The 20594-nt window shown below is 39.3% G+C and overlaps 1 protein-coding gene across 6 annotated transcripts in view; it reads left to right on the top strand.

The window, feature by feature from the left end:
- Nucleotides 1–20594, top strand: part of DENND5B (DENN domain containing 5B) — a 186664-nt gene that overhangs the window by 138962 nt on the left and 27108 nt on the right. For 5 of the 6 annotated variants that reach the window (XM_057303298.1, XM_057303297.1, XM_026502155.4 and 2 more), the window contains 4 exons: nt 4184–4315; nt 6067–6219; nt 7507–7585; nt 14862–14943. In XM_057303298.1, coding sequence (XP_057159281.1) covers nt 4184–4315; nt 6067–6219; nt 7507–7585; nt 14862–14943 — 446 coding nt within the window. Of the gene's footprint in view, nt 1–742; nt 1529–4183; nt 4316–6066; nt 6220–7506; nt 7586–14861; nt 14944–20594 lie in introns of those variants that run through there. The other variant, XM_057303299.1, reaches the window with a different exon arrangement.

The following is a 20594-nucleotide window of genomic DNA, read 5'->3' as shown; positions in this document are numbered from 1 at the left end:
ACTTGTCGCTGTACAGGTTCTTCCGCATTCTTTTACAAAATGGCTCAGTTTTATTTTTAAATAGTAACCCTTTTGTACTGACTTACAGCAGAAAACGCCTCCTCCCCCCATTTTTGTAATTTTGATATACCGAAAATAAGGCTCTAAAACAAATCTCCCTGGGTACCACATCAAGTAAAGGCTAAGTTTAGGATAAATTTTTGGTCAATATGTCTCCTGTAGAGAAAAAAATATACAAGAAACAGATTTTTTTTAAGTTTCAAGCATAATTTAAACTTAAAGATGTATTTGCTCGTGCTTTATCCTTGGCTTGCTGACACCATTTTTAAGTGTTTAGAAATTATTTTTGGATTAAGATCCTTATGCTTTATTTGTACTACTTGAAAATAAAACCATAATTATACATTTGAATAATTTTAAGTAAGTTTTGATTATTGTGATCAAAGAAAAATGCATTCAGAAGATGTGTTAACTATTTTCTAAACTCAGATGTGTAGAAATGAAGTAGAAAACATTCCAAATATATATTGCTTTTTTGTTGAAATGTTCCTACGTTTATGATTTTAAACATTTCCTTAAAAACCGAAGCATAATCTGTGTAGTGCTTTTCTTTGTGCTACCATATTTTCTTCTCTCCCCTTTTGCTGTGACTTTATCATATGCATGCATGTTTTGCTTGTCTCTTTCTCCCCATCCTTTTCTTTTTTGCTTTTCTGTCATTGGCACTTCTCCATCCTCTTAGCCTTCCGGGGAACTTTTGGTCTGTCAGAACTCCATGGCATTCTGGGAGTGGGATCAGGGTCCACCTCCTCCTGCACGACTTCCTAAAAAATCCTTCTCTGAGTGCTGCCTGGTATGTTCTTTGCCTGAACGTGCTTTACAGATGTTCCTGAATCTTGTTTTCGGTGTTCCTTGAATTACCCACATGCGTGTGTGCACATAGCTCTAGAATGCCTCACATCACCTTGTGCCGTGAACTGTCAGCCTCTCCATTCTGCTCTCCACTTCCTCTTGTGTTTGGTACCTTTTCCTGGTGCTGTGTGCTAACACGAGTAATTCTGTACTGTAGGCAGGTAAAACCGATCACTTGAATTCCTAATTAGTGGTATTTTGGCAGGTAAGGGGAGGAGTTGCAGAGGGGCCAGAGACGTAGCACGTTGTTGTTCTTCCAAAGGAGAAATACATCAAATGGTCAAACTCCCTTTTATTTAAGCATTTTGCAGAAATAAATAATTCATCTTTGAACAGCTTTTCTTTTCTTTTCTTGCTGGGTGTTATCTCCATGGTGTTTTAATGAACCCTTCCTGATCTGTTTTTTGGGGTTTTTTGTTGTTTTGGTTTGGGTTTTTTATTGTTTTTAGTTTAAAATTTATTTCCTGGGGCGCCTGGGTGGCACAGTGGTTAAGCGTCTGCCTTCGGCTCAGGGCGTGATCCCAGCATGATGGGATCGAGCCCCACATCGGGCTCCTCCACTATGAGCCTGCTTCTTCCTCTCCCACTCCCCCTGCTTGTGTTCCCTCTCTCGCTGGTTGTCTTTATCTCTGTTGAATAAATAAATAAAATCTTTAAAAAATAAATAAATAAAATAAAATTTATTTCCTTTATTCGTGATCTGTTTTTTATGTAGTCAGAATATCAGGTCATCAGTGTAGAATCTTACTTCTAAGAGGAACCTTTGAGTTCACCTTGTCCAACATTACATGAAGTCCAAGAGACTTGCCCAAAGTTAAATGGACACACAAAGGCAGAGCCGGGCCTATAGCCCAGGACTGCTGATAGCCAAACTGGTACTCTTCCCAGTAACCGTGTATATCAGGTTGCACTCAACAGTTCCTCACCTGAGGGCAAGAGTAACTTAGGACTCCTGGTTTGTTGTTTTGGCTTTGACAGAAATGAAGAAGAGCATGGTAGAAATCTCAGAAGAAATCTGGGGTCACTTCCTTCTAGTAGTGAAACGTACCTTGTGAAAGGTTTCTCTTTCTTCTCCATTTTTCACCTTAAAATACACCTTTTCCTCCTGCTGCCACAAAGAAAATTGCATTTTTATCATCACTTGTTTACTGTAAAGGCAAGTGCTCTATTTTTTGCAATATACAGAGGCAACATCACTTCTTAATGTGAGGATGGCCTCGTGCTGCCCCCTCCCCCGAATGTTGCTCATTCCATGGCTTCAGCAGAGCTGCTCAGGAGGAGACTTGGCCCTATGGAGTTCTCTCTTGGCTAATAATTATACTGCCCCCATAAGTGATTTGCTGTGTGCTTGGTAAATATGGCCAAAGGAGAGCCCCGTTCTAGCTTGTTTTCATTTATAAAATAGAACCATAAACTTTAACAATGCTTACATTTCTAGTCTAGTTATGGACTTAAAAATCTAATTATTCATATATTTCAGAAAAAAGAAATGTCAGGACCTGTTCCTAGCCTCTTGCCTTTGTTTCTCACTCTTCTAGCCATTGTGTTTCTTCCTAAGCTTAATTGGATCCTTACCTCTTCTTGAGAACTGAGTCCTAGTAGTTCTCTCTGCCTTTGCACAAGTCCTAAAGGTGGAGGAACTGAGGCTGGGGAGAAACAACCCCTTTAACATTTGACAGTTAACATTTGTTTTTACCAGCCTTTTATCTCTGATTTGTAATATTCCAAATAATATTTGTCTCGCCTGAAATGTTAGGAAATGCAGGTGTTATAATTCTCAAATAGGATCTCTGCCTTATATCTTCAGGTTTTTCTGAAACTCTTCATTCCCTGCTTTTTATTTATTTTAAAGTTAACCTTCAGGATGTTTTGGTAGACTTTATTATACTTAATTTCCCCAGGGGTGATAGTTGTCTTTCATTCTAAATTTTTCCTGGTTCTTTGATCCTCTAAAAGAGATTTGAAGCAGAAAGCTGCATACACAGATAGTATGGGAACTAAATTCTTGTAGCATTCATTTCTTAAAAATCTGTCCTTAAAATGATTGTACTGGAAAGGAAACATTGTTTATGTAGTAGCAGGTAAACTGATCAGTTGAATCCCTAATCAGTGGGATTTTTTAGAAATTTGTACAAGATTTAGCAGATTATTTTTCTTCCAAACGGAAAATATTGTAAATGTACAAACTCCCTTTTATTTAAAGAATGTAAAGGATTTTACACATTTTCCCTTGTAATATCAAATTTTTCCCTTAGGATAGTAAAGATAGATTTCACATATGTGCCTGTGGGAGGATGTGCTGGCTCACCATCTCTCTCTCCCTTCAACAAATTGCTAGTTTTACTATATAAGTTGGAGTAGTTATTCTCTAAATATGGCCCTAAGACACTTGGACTTTTTGGAGATTCTGCCATGTGGTCCTGATGCAGACATAAGGTATCCGGATGAGCTTTTGCAGGTGGCACAGCAAGAAGAGAGACAATAGGTATCCTGTGGTAATCACCTGTATTGATTTTTTTTTCTTGGACATTCACTAACTAAAGCTCAAGAGCAGTGGACTGGGTTTCTGAGTTTCTGGGCTTCTCTCTGAGCCATCACTATCTCTGAAAGTAATACAGTGTCCCCACTTTCTGTTGATGGTGGAACAAGGCAAGAGAGGGAATGTAGCAAACATGTTCAGAGTGAGTTCGTAGTCTTTCTTGTGAGGTAGGGGGGCATGCTTTATGCCCTTTTTACAAATAAGCAAATATGCCTGAATTTATAGATTCAGATTCTAGAGCTCCTGATTTTACTGTTGTGACTTGATTAGAGCAAAAGATTGGTTTGGAGAGTGTTGTCTAAGAGGCTAGAAGTATGTTAAGTCTCATGATATGTGGGGCGAAGAGGAAACCACTGATCTGAGAATCACTGGGTTCTTGCAGAACCTTGGACTGGTAATCCAAATTTTTTTCATCCCTATCATGATCCTGACTAATTACAACCTTGGGTATGCCCAATAAAAAGATTAAACTAGGTGAGCTCCGTCTTATTGTGATTGTGTTTTAACCTGACACGATTTCTGTTGCCCTCATTTTCACAGGAGTTAACAATTGGGGGGTGGGGGAATACGAATGTCCTCTGCCTATTGGTGGCACTAAAACTTGAATTGCTACTGCATGGGTACGTTTACAGCCTTTTCCGCATCTTATTTTTCCTCACTTGTTTGTGTAATGTTAAGAAAGTCAGAAGAGTATCTGATGTTTATGTATTAAAAATACTCTTTAATTTTTAGAAATATATGCAAGAGGCACGGAGTTTAGGAAAAAACCTGAGGCAACCCAAATTGTCAGACCTCTCTCCTGCAGTGATTGCACAGACCAACTGCAAATTTGTAGAAGGCTTATTAAAAGAATGTAGAATGAAGGTACGTATTACTCACTGCCATTTGAGCCTGTAGCTGTCCTAGAAGAAAACTTTTACTGGGGCGTAAACCTCATGTACTCTTTACTGAGCTCATGAGCTTTCGTGGGTTCTCCATTGCCCACAGAATCAGTGACATGGGAGCCCTGCACAGTGTTTCTCGCCTTTTCAGCCATTGCCGTCTTCTCTGAAACATGAACAGATACTAAGACAGTCAAAAGTTGGGGGGCACCTGGCAGACTTAGTTGGTAGAGCATGTGACTCTTTGGGATTTGGGGTTTTTTTTTTCCATTTGTTTTGTTTTGTTTTTTTAGAGAGAGATTGAGCGTTGAGGGGAAGGGCAGAGGGAAAGAATCCTCAAGCAGACTTCTCACTGAACGCAGAGCCCAAGGGGGGCTTGATCTCATGACCCTGAGATCCTTACCTGAGTTGAAATCAAGAGTTGGACACTTAACTGACTGAGCCACCTAGGTACCCGGAGCATGCGACTCTTAATCTCAGGGTCATGAGTTTGAGCCCCACATTAGATGTGGAGCCTACTTTAAAAAAAAAAAAAAAAGTTGTGCAGGAATGTGGTCATTTTATATGAAAGGCAGCACATTTTTTGTATAGAACTTTGTCCTTGTCTATTCATGGAAGTATACCTATAAGGAAGAAGACCTTAGCTATTATTGTAGGTTTGTATATATTACATACTAGTCTCTTTCAGATATCGTGTTTATCAAAGGTAGTAATACAGATTGACAAAATTCAGGACATTATTTTGGCCAGTAATTTCATTCTTTTATTTGACAGTCATTTCTTGAGTACCTTCTGTGTATATTCAGTAAATGCACTTATTTTCAGCATCAGCATACAGTGTTGAATCAGAGAGACACAGTCCCCACGTAAAGGAACTAGATTCTCTCTCACTTTACATTTTATGAGTGTAGCTAAGACTGCTGTAAATTACTTACTTGAAACTGATTTCCATTTCCCTTCCTTTTCTGGTGCATACTGGTGAGCAGAGAGACAAGATAAAAGGAAAAGAGGAAGTAAAAAGAGGCCCAGTTCACTCACAGATTAGGGAGTTCTGAAAAAATTTAGAGCTGCCTGTTTATATTGTGGTTTTGCCTAAGTACAATCAGAACTAACTGCAGATATCTTCAGTATGCCAAGATGCAGGGGCAGTGGAGGGTTAGTTGTGGTGGCAGGATGGGTTCAGATTCTTACAGTACATTTTCTGGATCTGGTGTAATTCCCCAGTGTTACTCAAGTTAGTAATCTGAAAATTGTCAATTATAAGCGTTTACATGGGGATACTTTTAGTATTGTGGGGAGGCAAAAATAGGTAGGTAGGTAGTAGGTAGATAGATAAAATAGTATCATAATCTCCCTCTAGTGACCCCCTATTTATCTGACAAAATACTAAAAGTATATGTGATATTACTGCAGTTAGTTGACCACAGAGATTAAGACACTTTTCCCAAAGTGATTAACAGTCTACAATTAGAAGTATAATGAAGGGGGGGGGACGCATGCCTGGCTCAGTTTGTGGAGCATGTGACATTTGATCTTGGGGTTGTGGTTTCGAGCCCCACGTTAGGTGTAGAGATTATTTAAAAATAAAATCTTAAAATATATATATATATATATATATATATATATATATATATATATAATGAAGGGAACCCAGGTCTCTGATCTAGTAGTTGACTTGTTGGTCTTTGGCTTCGTTGCTGGGGTAACACTTGTGACCGCACATGATGCTTTCAGACAAAACGCATGTTGGTGGAGAAGATGGGACACGAAGCAGTGGAACTGGGCCATGGAGAAGCAAACATAACCGGCTTGGAGGAGAACACCTTGATCGCCAGCCTCTGTGACCTACTGGAAAGGATATGGAGTCACGGCTTGCAGATCAAGCAGGTAATAGTCTCAGGAGGCCCTGGGGACATGGTTGGCTAGGAACCCTAAGAGAAATGTAACAAGGAGGGACACCTCGGTGGCTCAGTCAGTTGAGCTTCAGACTCTTGATTTCAGGTCACAATCTCAGGGTCATGAGATCGAGCCCCACATCAGTCTCTGTGCTCAGTACAGAGTCAGCTTGAGTTCTCTCTCCGTCTCCCTCTGCCCCTCCCACTCACGCTCTCTCTGACCCCCTCTAAAATAAATAAATAAATTTTAAAAAAAAATGAACAAGGAGAAAAAGATATAAAAATTAAAGGATATGTTCCTTTGTCACAGGATGATTAGAAATGCACCACAGGCTTTTTAATTCCAGAAAAAGAAAATAAAACCCATGATTAAGAGTGGTTTGGGGCTCTTTCCTGGTAAACAGGAAAGGATAAAACAGCACATTTACTGCAGAGGTTATATCCCGTTGAGTCCATTAAGTGTCCGCTTTTGTCACTGTCCAGGAAAAAAAACTCTTAGCCAGCTTTAACAGTTCTTTACCATTTTAAGTTATATAGTTATTCAGGGTGGAAAAAATCAAATGGTTTCTTTGCTTTTGTCCCTCTTATCTTCTGTTCTGATTTTTTTTCTCTTGTGGACATGTTCTTTCTTCCTCCCCTTTTCTCTTTCTCCTCTGGCTCCAGTTTTCTTCCCTAGCTGCCATTCCATACATCCAAACATATTTTGCCTATGGATGTACACAAATACATTCTGCACTGCTGGAGCCTTTTAATTCTGTCGTTACTAGTGTGGCCAGTGTAGACAGTCCTAATTACATACAACTAAGTAACAGCCGAGAGGGCGCCTGGGTGGCTCAGTCGTTAAGCGTCTGCCTTCGGCTCAGGGCGTGATCCTGGTGTTCTGGGATCAAGCCCCGCATCAGGCTACTCCGCTGGGAGCCTGCTTCTTCCTCTCCCACTCCCCCAGCTTGTGTTCCCTCTCGCTGTCTCTCTCTCTGTCAAATAAATAAATAAATCTTTAAAAAAAAAAAAAAGTAACAGCCGAGCTGAAGTCGGAAATCTCCATGCTTGTACTTCTGACCTTTTGTTTAGCTGCCCTTCCTGGGCTGTTGCTAATCTTTTCTTCGGTGAGGCAAAGGATGACCCTCATTTCACATGGAGTGAGTTGCTAAGAATGGATGAGCTTGGATCTCCAAACTTCAGAGTGACCATTTCAATGGGAATGGTTTTGATGAGAAATTATTTTTTGATTAATTATTTCTTACAAAATGAAAACCGTTTTTATACCTTGTAATTTCAGGGGAAGTCAGCTTTGTGGTCACATTTAATTCAGTTTCAGGACAGAGAAGAGAAGCAAGAGCACCTTGCAGAATCGCCAGGTGAGAGTTCGTTGGTTTGATTGTTTCTACAGAACTGGCAACATTAGACTGTATGGAAGAATCAGTACCATATGGCTTTGTCTTCACCTCTCTCTCAGGCTGAAACTTCTTGCCAGTAATGGGATAAAGTAGAAGAAGCAAATTACTTACTAGCTGTGAGATCTGAGAAAAGTCACTTGACCTTTCTGATCTTCAGCTTCCTCATCCATAAGACAGGGAAAATAATGTTAAGCTATGTAAGACTATAATGTTGATTAAGTAAGATAACATGTGGAAACCCCTAATGAATTGTGAAGGATCATACACGTATACCTTACTCTTGCCAGTGTTAGGGTATAGTGTACACTGTTGGGTTTTTTTTCTTAAGTTTTAAAACCATCATTAATAATCTTTCACAGAAAAAATGTGTATATATGTCTCAGAAGTCTTCAGGAATGAAATTTCTTCAATTTATAGCAAGACATCACATGTTAGAAGTGTGATTGTACTTTAGCTAATTAGAGTTATGTAGGGTTCCTAGATGTTCTGCCTTCTATGTATTTTTCTTGAAGTAAAATAACCATCTATTTCACTAAAAGTAGTAGTAATGGTGGAAAGCTAGTAGATATAAAATGTTTTATACTTAATCAGCTATTTGGGAACCTTTTCTAAAATTATGGATTATTTTAGACATAAGAAATATAAAAAAAAATATTTTAAAAAACTCATAAGCCAACCACCAGCTTAAGAACGCATTGCAAATATGATTGAAGCATACCGTAGTTCCATTCCCTCATTGCAGTACTACCCCAAAGGTGGTGATTACTGTTGGAAACCTAGTTTTTACTAGGTTTTTACTAGTTTTTACTAGTATTTACTGAGACAGGGAGGAATATGAATATGATACTGCATTAACCTGGAGCTCCGCTAAATAGAATGTCAAGGTTCTGATGTCCCAAGATGTAACTATATTTGTAAAGATTGACATCTAGTTTAAAAGCCTTCTCTTGTATCCATCTCCTTTGCCCCTTTTTCTGTTGAGAAAAGTAAAAATGCATTGGCGTATGCCCTGAAACTATCTCTAACACTTACCTGTGTTCATAGAAAATTTAGCTGTTCAGATCATAAGACAATAACCAAGATAGCTTACCCTAATTAGAAAAAATAAATTCCTAGGAAGAAGTAGCCATTTGTAGGATGAAACGTCGGAAAACCAAGCTAAGGCAGGAAGATGGAAGCATTTGGCTCTTTTGCCAAATGAGGCATGCAAGAATGTCCAGCTGTTAGAGCAAGTAGCTGCCGGGCAACACCAGCAGCTTCATGGCTCTGGCTGGTCAGATGTTGGGTGGTTGAGGTGGCGACCAGAGACTCAGCTGTTTGCAATGGCCTTTTATTAGTCAGTGGTGCCAGCAAAACTCTGAAGTCAAGGCTAAGAAGTATCAAATGTGTCAAAGCCTCATGCAGTCACTATTTGTGCTACACTGTCAAGTGTTGATGAAGGGCTAGTGAGAATACAGTGAACACACAAAGTATGAACATAGGCTAAATATTTTACCGATCCTAAATAGGATTAATATAAGCCATGGAGCTTTCGAAATCAAATTTACTGTCTCTTAGGAAGGGTGGATTTTATTATAAATATTGCTCTAACACTTCTGATGATTCAGCCCACGAAGTTAGGATTTTAAAATATGACAGTGTGAAATATATGTAAAAACATTAGCTTAAAAATAAAATAGCTCATTATTGAGAAGCAGTGTGTTCTAATTATATAGAAATTAGCAGTTTATTGACTTTCTGCTTTTAAATCTGGGTGGGTTTTTTTTCCCCAGAAAAACTACTTCTGTTTACCAACTGTTAAGCATCCTAATTAATGGCAGTAAACAGTCTGCATTTTCATATTAAGGAGAGATCTCTGTGTACTTAGAAATTCACAGTAGGTTTGAACACTGCTGTTACTAGCATTGAGCCAGGATAAGACTCCATGATAGATCATTACTATTCCTTCCGAAGCAACACGAAACAGGAGTCAGAGATATTTTAAGGGTTGTAGAAGAATGGAAAAAGTCTGTCTTATCGAGAAGACTATAGCAGGGATGATTATCTTAATTTTTTTTAAACAGACTTTTTTAGAGCAGTTTTAGGTTCACGGCAACATTGAGCAGACAGTACAAAGATTTCCCGTATACTCTCTACCTCCACATAATGCATAGCCTCCCTCATTATCAGCATCCCCTACCGGAGTGGTACATTTCTTATAGTTGATAAACCTACGTTGACACATCACCACCCGGAGTCCACAATTTACATTAGGGTTCATTCTTGGTGTTGTACCTTCTGTGGGTGTAAACAAATGTGTAGTGACATGGATTCACCATTATAGTATCAGATAGTGTAGTTTTGCCACCGTAATAATATTCTCTGTGCTCCACTAATTTATCCTTCTCTTTCCCCTAACCGCTGACAACCGCTGGCCTTTTTACTGGCTCTATCTATAGTTTTGCCGTTTCCAGAATATCATATAGTTAAGAGTCATGTAGGATGTCGCCTTTTCGGATTGGCTTCTCTCACTTAGTAATATGCATTTAAGTTTCCTCCATGTCTTTCAGGCTGTCTTAATTTTGACCCAGTCAAATTTTGACCAAGTCACTGCACCTAGTAGTTCGAAGTCCTATTACAGAGACAGGATCTCAGAATGCAATTGATCCTAGAAAGAAGACTGTTCTTGACATATTACCCAAAAGTTTCCACCTTTAAAAATGTTGGCCAGCTTAGACATAGGTGGTGTTCTTATACCTTGCATCTTTGGACAAGCTTCCACTAAACTTTAAATGGATTTTTAAATCAGTTGACGAGTGGAGTAGGATGTCGGGGGGGGGGGTGGAAATACTGCTTTTAAATGGTTATTCTGGGTCTAGCCCAAGAATTTTGAGACACTCTTCAATTATCTTCATCAAAATTTTTCTATAGAGGGGTGCCTATGTGGATCAGTCAGTTCAGCATCTACCTTCAGCTCGGGTCATGATCTCCGGGCCTGGGATCGAGCCCCGAGTCCCTGCTAAGCAAGGAGTCTGCTTCTCCCTCTCCCATTACCCCTCCTCCCCACCCCCGCTCATGCGCTCACTTGCACGCATGCTCTCTCTGTCTCTTAAATAAATAAAATCTTAATTTTTTTTTTCCATTGGGGCACGTAGCAGTCAGAGCATGCAGCTCTTGATCTCAGGGTCATGAGTTCAAGCCCCACGTCGGGTGTAGAACTCACTTAAAAAAAGTTTTTCTTCACTTACTTGCCTATAAACTGTAGATGGTTCTATAAAAACAATGTGTACAATCTCTGTGCTCTACAAACTTGCTGCCTGTGTAGCAGCTTTGATTCAGGCACATACACAAAAGGAATTTCTGTGGCCAAATATTAAATCCACAAGTCTTTATGTTGAAGGAGAAAGTGCCCGTTACATTTGAGTATGTTGAAATAAGAAATAGGAATATATGTATACATTTAAATCATGTATAAATTTCTCTTCTGGAGTCGACTTGATGGAAACCTTCTTAGAGTTTAGATCTCTAGGTGAAATGTGTGGCTTTACTCATTAACTGCTTTCTGCTCACAGGCTTCAGAACTGTTCCCTCCAAAGTCACTAATAAATTACTGTTACTGGTTTCCCGGGGCTGCCGTAATGAAGTACCACAAACTGGGTGGCTTACACAACAGAAATTTATTGTCTCACAGTTCTGGAGGCTAGAAGTCCAAAATCAAGGTATCAGCGGGGGTGGTCCCTTCTGAGGGTTGTGAAGGAGAATCTGTCCCAGGCTCCCCTCCTAGCTTCTGGTCATCACAGAAATTTCTTGGCCTTTAAATGGCATATTCCATGTGTCTTTACATCACCTTTTCTCTGCTCATGTCTGTCTTTGTATCCAAATTTCCCTTTTATAAGGTCATCCACCAGTCACATTGGATTATGGCACACCCTAATGACCTCATCTTAACTTGATCATCTACAAAGACCCTGTTTCCAAATAAGGTCAAATTCATAGGTCCTGGGAGATGGAACTTCTACATCTTCTTGGGGGACATAATTCAAACCATAATGTAACTACTATTGCCTACCTCCCGTGTCATCCTTCAGCTGTCTGATTAGCAGATTATTCATAAATCTTTTTCCAACCCTAGTTCTTACACATCCATCCTGACAGCCCACTGGGACCTCAGACTCAGCATATCTGAAAACAAACCAGTTATCTCAGCACCTCTCCCTCTGTCCCTATTAGGCTTTTCTCCCTTCTCTCCATATTATTTAATGGCATCAGTCCTCTTCTCTCCATCAAGCTTAGAAGCCAGAGGTCATCTGTAATATAACAGAAAGCCCAGTGGACATGACATCAGAACACTCTGCCCCTTTTGATGAATGTGTACAGTTGGGTGGGTTTCTTGACCTCTTTGAGCCTCAGTTTCTTCATTTGCAACAAGATTAACAGATCCAAAGGAAAGTCATAATTCAATGAGATAATCTTTATTAAATCATTTTATACTCATACTTAATATTGTTTTTGACTCTTGAGTCTTGCTCACTTTCTACATCAAGTCATTAGGTTCTGTGGTTTTTTCCACTGCATATTTCTCTTCATTCTCCCTGGCTGTCACGGTCTTAGTTCATCCATAAGCTGGCCTTTGAAAAAGCTTCTAGCTCATCTCCCTTATTTCTCTTAAACCATTGTATTGTCACTATAGTTAACTAACTAAAAAAGCATTCAGGAGCATAGCATTCTTTTCAGAATCCTTCCTGCCATCCTAGGAGTTTTGCAGATTTCTAATTTGTCATTTAAGTCTCCGCCATGTGGCCCTAAATAGTCTCATCTTCCTCCGTGAATATTTGTTGAGCATGTATGTGGTGTGGGGCCTCCACCAGGCCCTGTAGGTATTCTAAGGAAAGGATAGGACTGAGCCTCATGAGGCATATAGTTTAACAGTAATAGAAATGTTAAGTTAAGTTTATATTAGGTGTTCAGTTTCACAGGTCCTGTTGGAGGGAGGGAGCAACATCTAACAGTGTACCTTGGGAAGAGAGAATATTCAGGAAAGATTCCACAAAGAGACAAAGTTAAAGCCAAGTTTCATTTTGTTTTATTTATTGAGAACTTACTTTGTGCCAGGCAGTATTCTAAGTGTTTTACATCTACTTGAATAAGGTAGTGTTGCTGCTGACCCCAATCTGCAGATGAGGAAACAGACCATGGAGAGGTTAAATTACCCAAAGTCAGTGAGCTGTTAAGTTCTCTGTAGGGTTGGAGAAAGCCATGTTCTTAACTATTAAGCTAGAGTGCTCTCAGTCTAAAATGCTAAATAGGCTGTAAACAAGGAGAAAGATACAGAAGTGTTAAAGGGTGAGCTAAAGACTTTAACAAATTGCATGGAGACATAAAAAAGTACATCATATGGGGGCGCCTGAGTGGCTCAGTCGGTTAAGCATCTGCCTTCGGACTCAGGTCATGATCCCAGGGTCCTGGGATCGAGTCCCACGTTGGGCTCCCTGCTCAGCAGGGAGCCTGCTTCTCCCTCTCCTGCTCCCCATGCTTATGTTTTCTCTCTCTGTCAAATAAATAAATAAAATCTTTTTTAAAAATGTTTAAAAACAAATGTTTTTTAAAATACATCATATATTTAAGAAGCATTGATCAGCGAAGAATGAAGAAAACAGAGTTCCAGAATAGAATGCCCAAAAAGTGCTGAGGCCTGTGAATGCTCTTACTGTGGATTCTGCTACTCTTTAAGTATCAGGCTCCTCTTTTATTAAGCCTCTTGCCTGCTCTCTGCTTCTGGAGGCATGATTCTCTCTTGTTGTCATGTCTCCCTCTAGCCAAGTTGCTGATTATGGTTTCAGTTCCTTTCTCCTGCCTCATGATCTTTTTTTTTTCCCCCTCTTTTCAGTCCATTTCTTAACACTGGTGTGGCCCTCTTTCATGCTATCAAATCATCTGGAGTTCTAGAAGCGTTCTCTGAACAATTTCACTTTCTCCCCAAAAAGAGAAGTGTGCTTTCATTAACAACACACTGAAATGGTGAGAGTCTCAGACAGGAAGACTAACATAGCACATTCCCTGCAAGTCACTGGAACAGTTTCCTTGATGTCTGTTACCTCCTGGGTATCGAGATAAAGCAGTATTTTTAGTGACCCATTGACAACTCCATCCAAAACTGCCATGACAAATGGCCTATTTATCACCCACCTGGTGTGAAAGGCCCTCAAAAGAACTGCCTTTAGGTTGGCCTCGCCACAGTCTCTTTGTCCTGGCAGCCCTGTCAGTGCTCATTCATACCTGCCAAGTATCAGCTCAGCCACTTTGACCAGGTGCTGAAAAATGCGGATCCTAAGACAACAGAATGTTCAGTCGGAGCTTCACATCTATCTGTGTGTTTCTGCACTGTACCCTAGCCTCTCCAAAGTAGAATGGATCTAAAAACTGAGAACATGTAGGTTTAATATACAATAAAACCCACATCTTAAATTCTAATGTTATCAATGTATTTGCTAAGTGTGATGTTACAATTTAGTTTTCATTTACAGATAGGAAAATGGAGATAAAGAAAGGGCACAGAACTCCACTGCATCCCATTTAAAGTGAGATTGAGCACTCCCAACTGCAATTCGTTAGCCAACAATTGATTGCTTAGCTATGGCTATTTAAGGGAACAATCTTTCCTCCTTTTATAAACGTTAACCACTCAGGCTCCAAAGATAATGACTCACAGACATTTTACTTCTAAATGTCCATTTAGATTACTCACTTTGCATGATATACTGTACTTTGGATCCTGAACTTTGAAGTAGAAACTTACCAGACTAGAGAGCCCAGATGCTTAGATTTTCCATTTTAAACACTCTTTCACAGTATAAAGAAATTATGTGATTGCAATTCATGAGCCCAGAGATAATTCACATACTTAGTAGCTTAATTTATAGACACTGCTTTCTTGTAGTTATCCAGAGCTATTGGAATAAATAAGTTTAGAAAATGACTGGTCCTCATGGCCAAAATTTGCACACATTGCATTATTTGCTAAATGGGCTTTTATGATTCATTTTAAATTTCCAAGTGCAGCCCCAGATTAATTAGAAAGGAAATAGCTGTTTTACTGTATTAATAAAGTAGCAACATTCCGGGGAAAAAAATTTGATATTTTCCATTGTCTTCAAAATTTGTTCTTATCAAAGTAATTTGAAAGTATTTATTTATAGAATGTGAACCATGTAGATTTTTTTATTTTTCTAATACTTTGCTGATATTTTTTTTTACATAGTTGCCCTTGGACCAGAAAGAAGAAAATCTGACTCAGGAGTTATGTTGCCAACACTCAGGGTCTCTCTTATCCAAGACATGAGGTATATATGCTAGCATTTGATGATAACTATCAAATATTTATGGCTTTCACTTATATTGCTCAAATAATTATGGCTTTGTGTATTATTCGCTTATGTATTCCGAGGAAAACATTTTTTATAATCTTGCTTATTTTTCTTTTATACTATTATTTTTTTCCTGACATTAAATTCAAAGGGAAAATGCAACTGAGAAGAGTTTTAAAGTAGCTAAATTATTTTGTAATTTCTTTGTTCAGTTTTTAAAACCTCCTTAAATACCTGCTGCCTACAGACACAGACCAAAAAAATCTGCAAATAATGACAAGTTACTTGGCAGAGAAACTGCTGTTAGGTAGGTTTAATTGGAAGCAAACGCAAATCTAAGAATTCTCAGTTGCAATTACTGGTCTTAGAAATCATTAGAAAGCATTGAGATATCTAAAATAGATTTATTGAATGAGGAAGACAGAGGCTCTTTTGTTTTAAACATTTTAGGTACAACACTAAGCTCTTAAAATATGTAGGTTTAAAATCAATGTTATAACATTAGAACACTTAACTTTCGTCTTATGGCTTATTGCTTTCTTAATATTAATTATAGATGTTTATTTGATTTGTCAGATATTTGCAACTGAAAAGCATAGCTCTTAAGAGTGGCAGCTTAGTGCAGTGGTAGCGCATCCTGGCTTTACTGCTTGAACTGTGTGATTTGAGGCAATTTTTGTAACTTGTCTGTGCCTCAATTTTTCCGTCTCTGAAATGGAGATATCTCAAAACCGTTCTCTATCTTATAGGATTGTTACGAGAATGAAATGAGTTAGTCCACTACTATAAAAAGTTTTAAGAAGTACTTGGCTCATAGTAAGGTTCAATAAATGTTAGTTTTTGTTATCTGAGTCAATTTATATATTTATATCTTCAGTGTCTTTATTCCTTGCTAGACAAAATACAGTTGTTCTCAAGGAGCCGTAGGACTCCTTTTGATGGCCAGCGTGAGAAGAATAGTTGTAACTATGAGGGAAAAATGATCTCCAGCTCTCTTAATGAAAAAATAAAACCACATGTGTTCTACAGTGATTTCAGAGTAGAACCAGACTTCTGAAACCTAATTAGGAGATGGTCACATCACGTAACGCTATCCTACTGCTTCCAGTTTCCTGTTTATTTACTCGTATCTCCTTCATGTTGTTGTTCTTTGGGGAGAGGGATGTCCTGCTTACGTAGACTCCCTTTATGTCGTAAGAGACAGTATAGTTTCCTGCTCAAGACCTCGGGCTCTGGAACCAGCCACAGAGGCTGCTGTTTCAGTTCTGCCATGTGCTAGCTCTGGAGCCCCAGACAATTACTTACATGCCAGTTTCCTTACCTGTAAAATGGGATAGTAACCGTCTTTCTCTCAAAGTGTTGGTGTAAAGAGTCAATGAGGGGTGCCTGGGTGGCTCAGTTGGTTAAGTGTCTGACTCTTGGTTTCCGCTCAGGTCATGATTTCAGGGTTGTGAGATTGAGCCCCGTGTCGGGGCTCAGTGTGGAGTCTGCTTGTCCCTCTCCCTCCCCCTTTGCTCCTCCCCTGGCCTGAGCACATGCACACTCTCTCTCAGTCTCTCTCTCTCTAAAGTAAACAAATAAATCTTCAAAAAAATAAAATAAAATACAAAGATTCAGTGAGGTAATAAATGTGAAGGACCCAAAATAGGCCTGGAAACAAATGTGTGTATACCTACTCACACATGTATATACGTATATACTTATTTCTGTTTCCACCTTTACTTATATATATGTATATTTTTTTACATACCACACAGACAATTATTTTATTATTTTTTTAAGATTTTATTTATTTGAGAGAGAGAGATAGCAAGAAAGATCGTGAGCAGAGGGGAGAGGGAGAAGCAGGCTCCCCACAAAGCAGGGAGCCTGACACAAGGCTCAATCCCAGGACCCTGGGATCATGACCTGAGCCAAAGGCAGACGCTTAACTGACTGAGCCACCCAGGTGCCCCAGACAATTCTTTTTAAACCATGAATTCATAATGGTATCTAGGATTCCAATTCAACACCACAGGGATCATTCTAGCCTTCTCTCTTATTTGTAATTTCTCTAATCCATGAGAAACTTGGCTTTCATTATCTACAATATATTTACTTATTTGTGCAATCCTAGTATACCCACAGTAGTTTCAGAATTACTAACCTATACCCCTGGAAGAAGCTGAAGCAAGTTTCCTAAGTAAGCATAGTGCTTGTATACCTCTCTAGTGTTTTTTGTCTTTAGCCTTTCAGCATCCAGTCAAAATACTGGTTTCCAAAATTAAGATTTGTTCTTTTTTTCTCCCCTCCCTTCAGTGTGGTTTTATTATTCATTTGTAATACAGTTAAGTTCATTTGTTAATCTGTATTCCATTTTTGGTTCTCCTTACATTCTGGTCATTTTTGTTTTTAATGTATATGCAGTAAAATTCATACTTTCTTGGTGTGTAGTTCTATGCACTTTTACAAATACAAAGTCATGATACAGAATAGTTATATCACCCCAAAATTCCCCTGTGCTATTTCTATTGAGTCATTCCCTCCCCCCGCCTCTGTTTCCTGCCCCTGTTAATCACGGATATATTTCCAAGCTCTTTCCACTGAGAGGGCCTAAAAGTAGTAAGCCCCAAAATGGCAATGAGTACGCCCAGCACCCACATACTGGTTTCTAAATACCATCCTCCAATGAAAGAATTCAGGGATCCCTAGAGAAGTGATTGATTCCAGGACTGGGGAATGGAGAATACAGGATGAACGTAGTGAATCTTCATTTTCAAAAAGTATCTCCCCCAAGAATTTATTAATTAAAAGGCAAAAATAATCTTAGAGTAGAGAAACTCAGCAGGCACCGCCTTAACCAAGTACTCAAGATTAACATCACTAGTAGTTAAGACATGACATCATGTACTCCCTGATGTGATAGACCGAAAAGACTACAACTTGTGCAGTATTCTTGTCATAAATGCATAACTGCAATCTAACCATGGGAATACATCAGAAATATCCAAACTGAGGGACATTCTACAAAATAATTGACTAATACTCTTCAAAAATATCAATGTCCTGAAAAACGGGGAAAGGCTAGGAAACTGTTATGGATTAGAGAAGACTAAAACGACAACAAAATGCAGTATGGGATCCTGAATTAGATTCTGGAACAGAAAAAGGACATAAGGGGGAAAACTGGTGAAATCAGTCTGTAGTTCAGTTGATAGTATTGTACCAACATTCATGTCTTATTTTGGTTATATCAATGTTAACCTTATGGGAAGCTGGGAATACAGGAACTCTCTACAGTATTTTTACAATATTTTCGTGAGGCTAATTATTTAAAAATAAAGCATATATTGTTTGTAGTGTGTGTGTTTAAACCAGGTCTGGTTCAAAGGAAATGTATAGGGGCTGTTATTATAGACAGGCAGGCATAGGTAACTTATCATACCTAACATACGGGTTCAGTTCCTGGCACAACTGCTGCTCACCTATTCCACTGAATGTTTGATCAATGAACTGTCACCTCTCTAGTCTAAGCCCTATAACTTCTCACCTGGATTACATCACGGTCCCCATATTTCATTGCTTGCCCTACTGTAATTCATCTTCCCCATAGGTAATACGGTAATCTTAGAATAAAATCCAAATCCCTTGGGATGCCTGGGTGGCTCAGATGGTTAAGTGTCTGCCTTTGGCTCAGGTCATGATCCCAGGGTCCTGGGATGAAGTCCCGCATCAGGCTCCCTGCTCAGTGGGGAGCCTGCTTCTCTCTCTCCTTTTGCCCCTCCCCCTGCTTGTACGCACTCTCTTCCTCTCTCTTTCTCTCTCTCTCTCAAATAAAATCTTAAAAAAAAAAAAAAAAAAGCAAATCCCTTGCCCTGGTTGGCAGAGCCTACTTGATTTGACGGCGTTATCTTCCACCATTCTCCCTCATACTACTTCTTTGGTGCCTCCAACATGCCTTCCTTGCTTCCTGCCCTGGAGCCTTTTTTACTTACTCCCTTCACCTGATAGTTCCGATACCTGCCCCAGAAGAATTTCCACAGGCCAACCTCCATCTTGTCATTTTGCATCTTAGTTCAGATGTTGCTTCCTCCAAGAAGCCAGCCCAGATCACCTGTTATGAAGCAGCCACCCAGTCACTCTCGTTCACCCCTGTATTTTAATCCTCTCCATAGCAGTTATTTGTTCTTCTAACACTACTTGTATACTTCGTGAGAGAGGCAATTTATCTGACATTAAAACTGTTGAATTACTAATAAGTGTTAATGGAGTCCAACACATAATTGGTGCTCAATTGTTAAATGAAGGATTTGCCTATTTTAAACTCTGTGAGTGTGCATGAGGGTGTGTGCGCTTATCTAACATTTTTGCATATATCTTCATATCTTCACCTGATTCAACTGGCCAAACTGCTATTCAGTTACCTCGGTTACAGTTTGGAAGCTTTAAAAAGGTGGTGATTGCTAAGATACTTTTTACTAATCAGTTTAAATTTTAGAATATAGAAGAACCTTAAGAAGTCCTATTGCTTCGCTTCTTCTTTTTATAGATGTGGAAGTTCAGGCCCAGGCAGGTTAAGTCTAAGACCATATCACCAATTTTTTTTTTTTAAGATTTTATTTATTTATTTGACAGAGAGAGCACAATCAGGGGGCGTAGCAGGCAGAGGGAGAGGGAGCAGCAGGCTCCCCAGTGAGCAGGGCAGCCAGATGTGGGACTCAGTCCCAGCACCCCGGGATCATGACCTGAGCCAAAGGCAGACACTTAACTGACTGAACCACCCAGGCGTCCTGACCATATCACCAGTTAATAGCAGAAATGGAACTAGAACTAAGGTTTCCTGACCATAGGTCAGGTCCCTTTCTAACTAGGTACGAGCTGTCAGCCTTTGCCACATTGCCAGGAATGTACCAACTATGACTAGACACAGACAAGTCAACAGTGGGGTAAGGGTGCACATCAGTTTAAATATAATTTAGTATAACCTTGACTAAATCTTTGTTCAGGATACTCAACTGAAAAATTGATGTCCTGTGACTTAACACATAAGGGTTACTTTGGCTTTCAATTTTCAGTCTTTCTCTTAAAAAATCTGAAGACGACCCACGGGTATCCTAAAGTGACATTTTGACCAAATAATAGATGCTTTTAATAAAACTTGGTTGGTCGGCAAGGGTGCGTGGCTGGCTCAGTCAGTAGAGCATTCAACTCTTGATCTCGGGTCCTGAGTTCAAGCCCCACATTGGGCATAGAGTTTACTTTAAAAGGGAAAAATTTGGTTGATTGCTTTCAAAAAGTGTTTCATAAGGTAGTGAGGCATTGCCAAGAAAAGACTTCTCAGGGTTTTTCCCTAACATTTTATCATAAAAAATTTTAACCATATAACAAAGTCAAAAGATTTTACAATGAACACATTCTTATACCCACCACACAGATTCTATCTTTTTGTGGCTTTTTTTTTTTTTTTAAGATTATTTATTTGAGAGAGAGAGAGCAAGCACACGTGTGAGCGGGGGAGCAGCAGAGGGAGACGAAGGCAAGCAGACTCCCCGCTGAGCAGGGAACTCTGTGTAGGGCTTGATACCAGAACCCTGAGATCATGACCCCAAACGAAATCAAGAGTTAGATGCTTAACTGACTAAGCCACC

The sequence above is a fragment of the Ursus arctos genome, unplaced genomic scaffold, assembly GCF_023065955.2.
Source record: "Ursus arctos isolate Adak ecotype North America unplaced genomic scaffold, UrsArc2.0 scaffold_26, whole genome shotgun sequence".
Lineage (NCBI taxonomy): Eukaryota > Metazoa > Chordata > Mammalia > Carnivora > Ursidae > Ursus > Ursus arctos.
The sequence above is the reverse complement of the archived record's forward strand: the minus strand, read 5'-3'. Positions and strand labels throughout refer to the sequence as shown.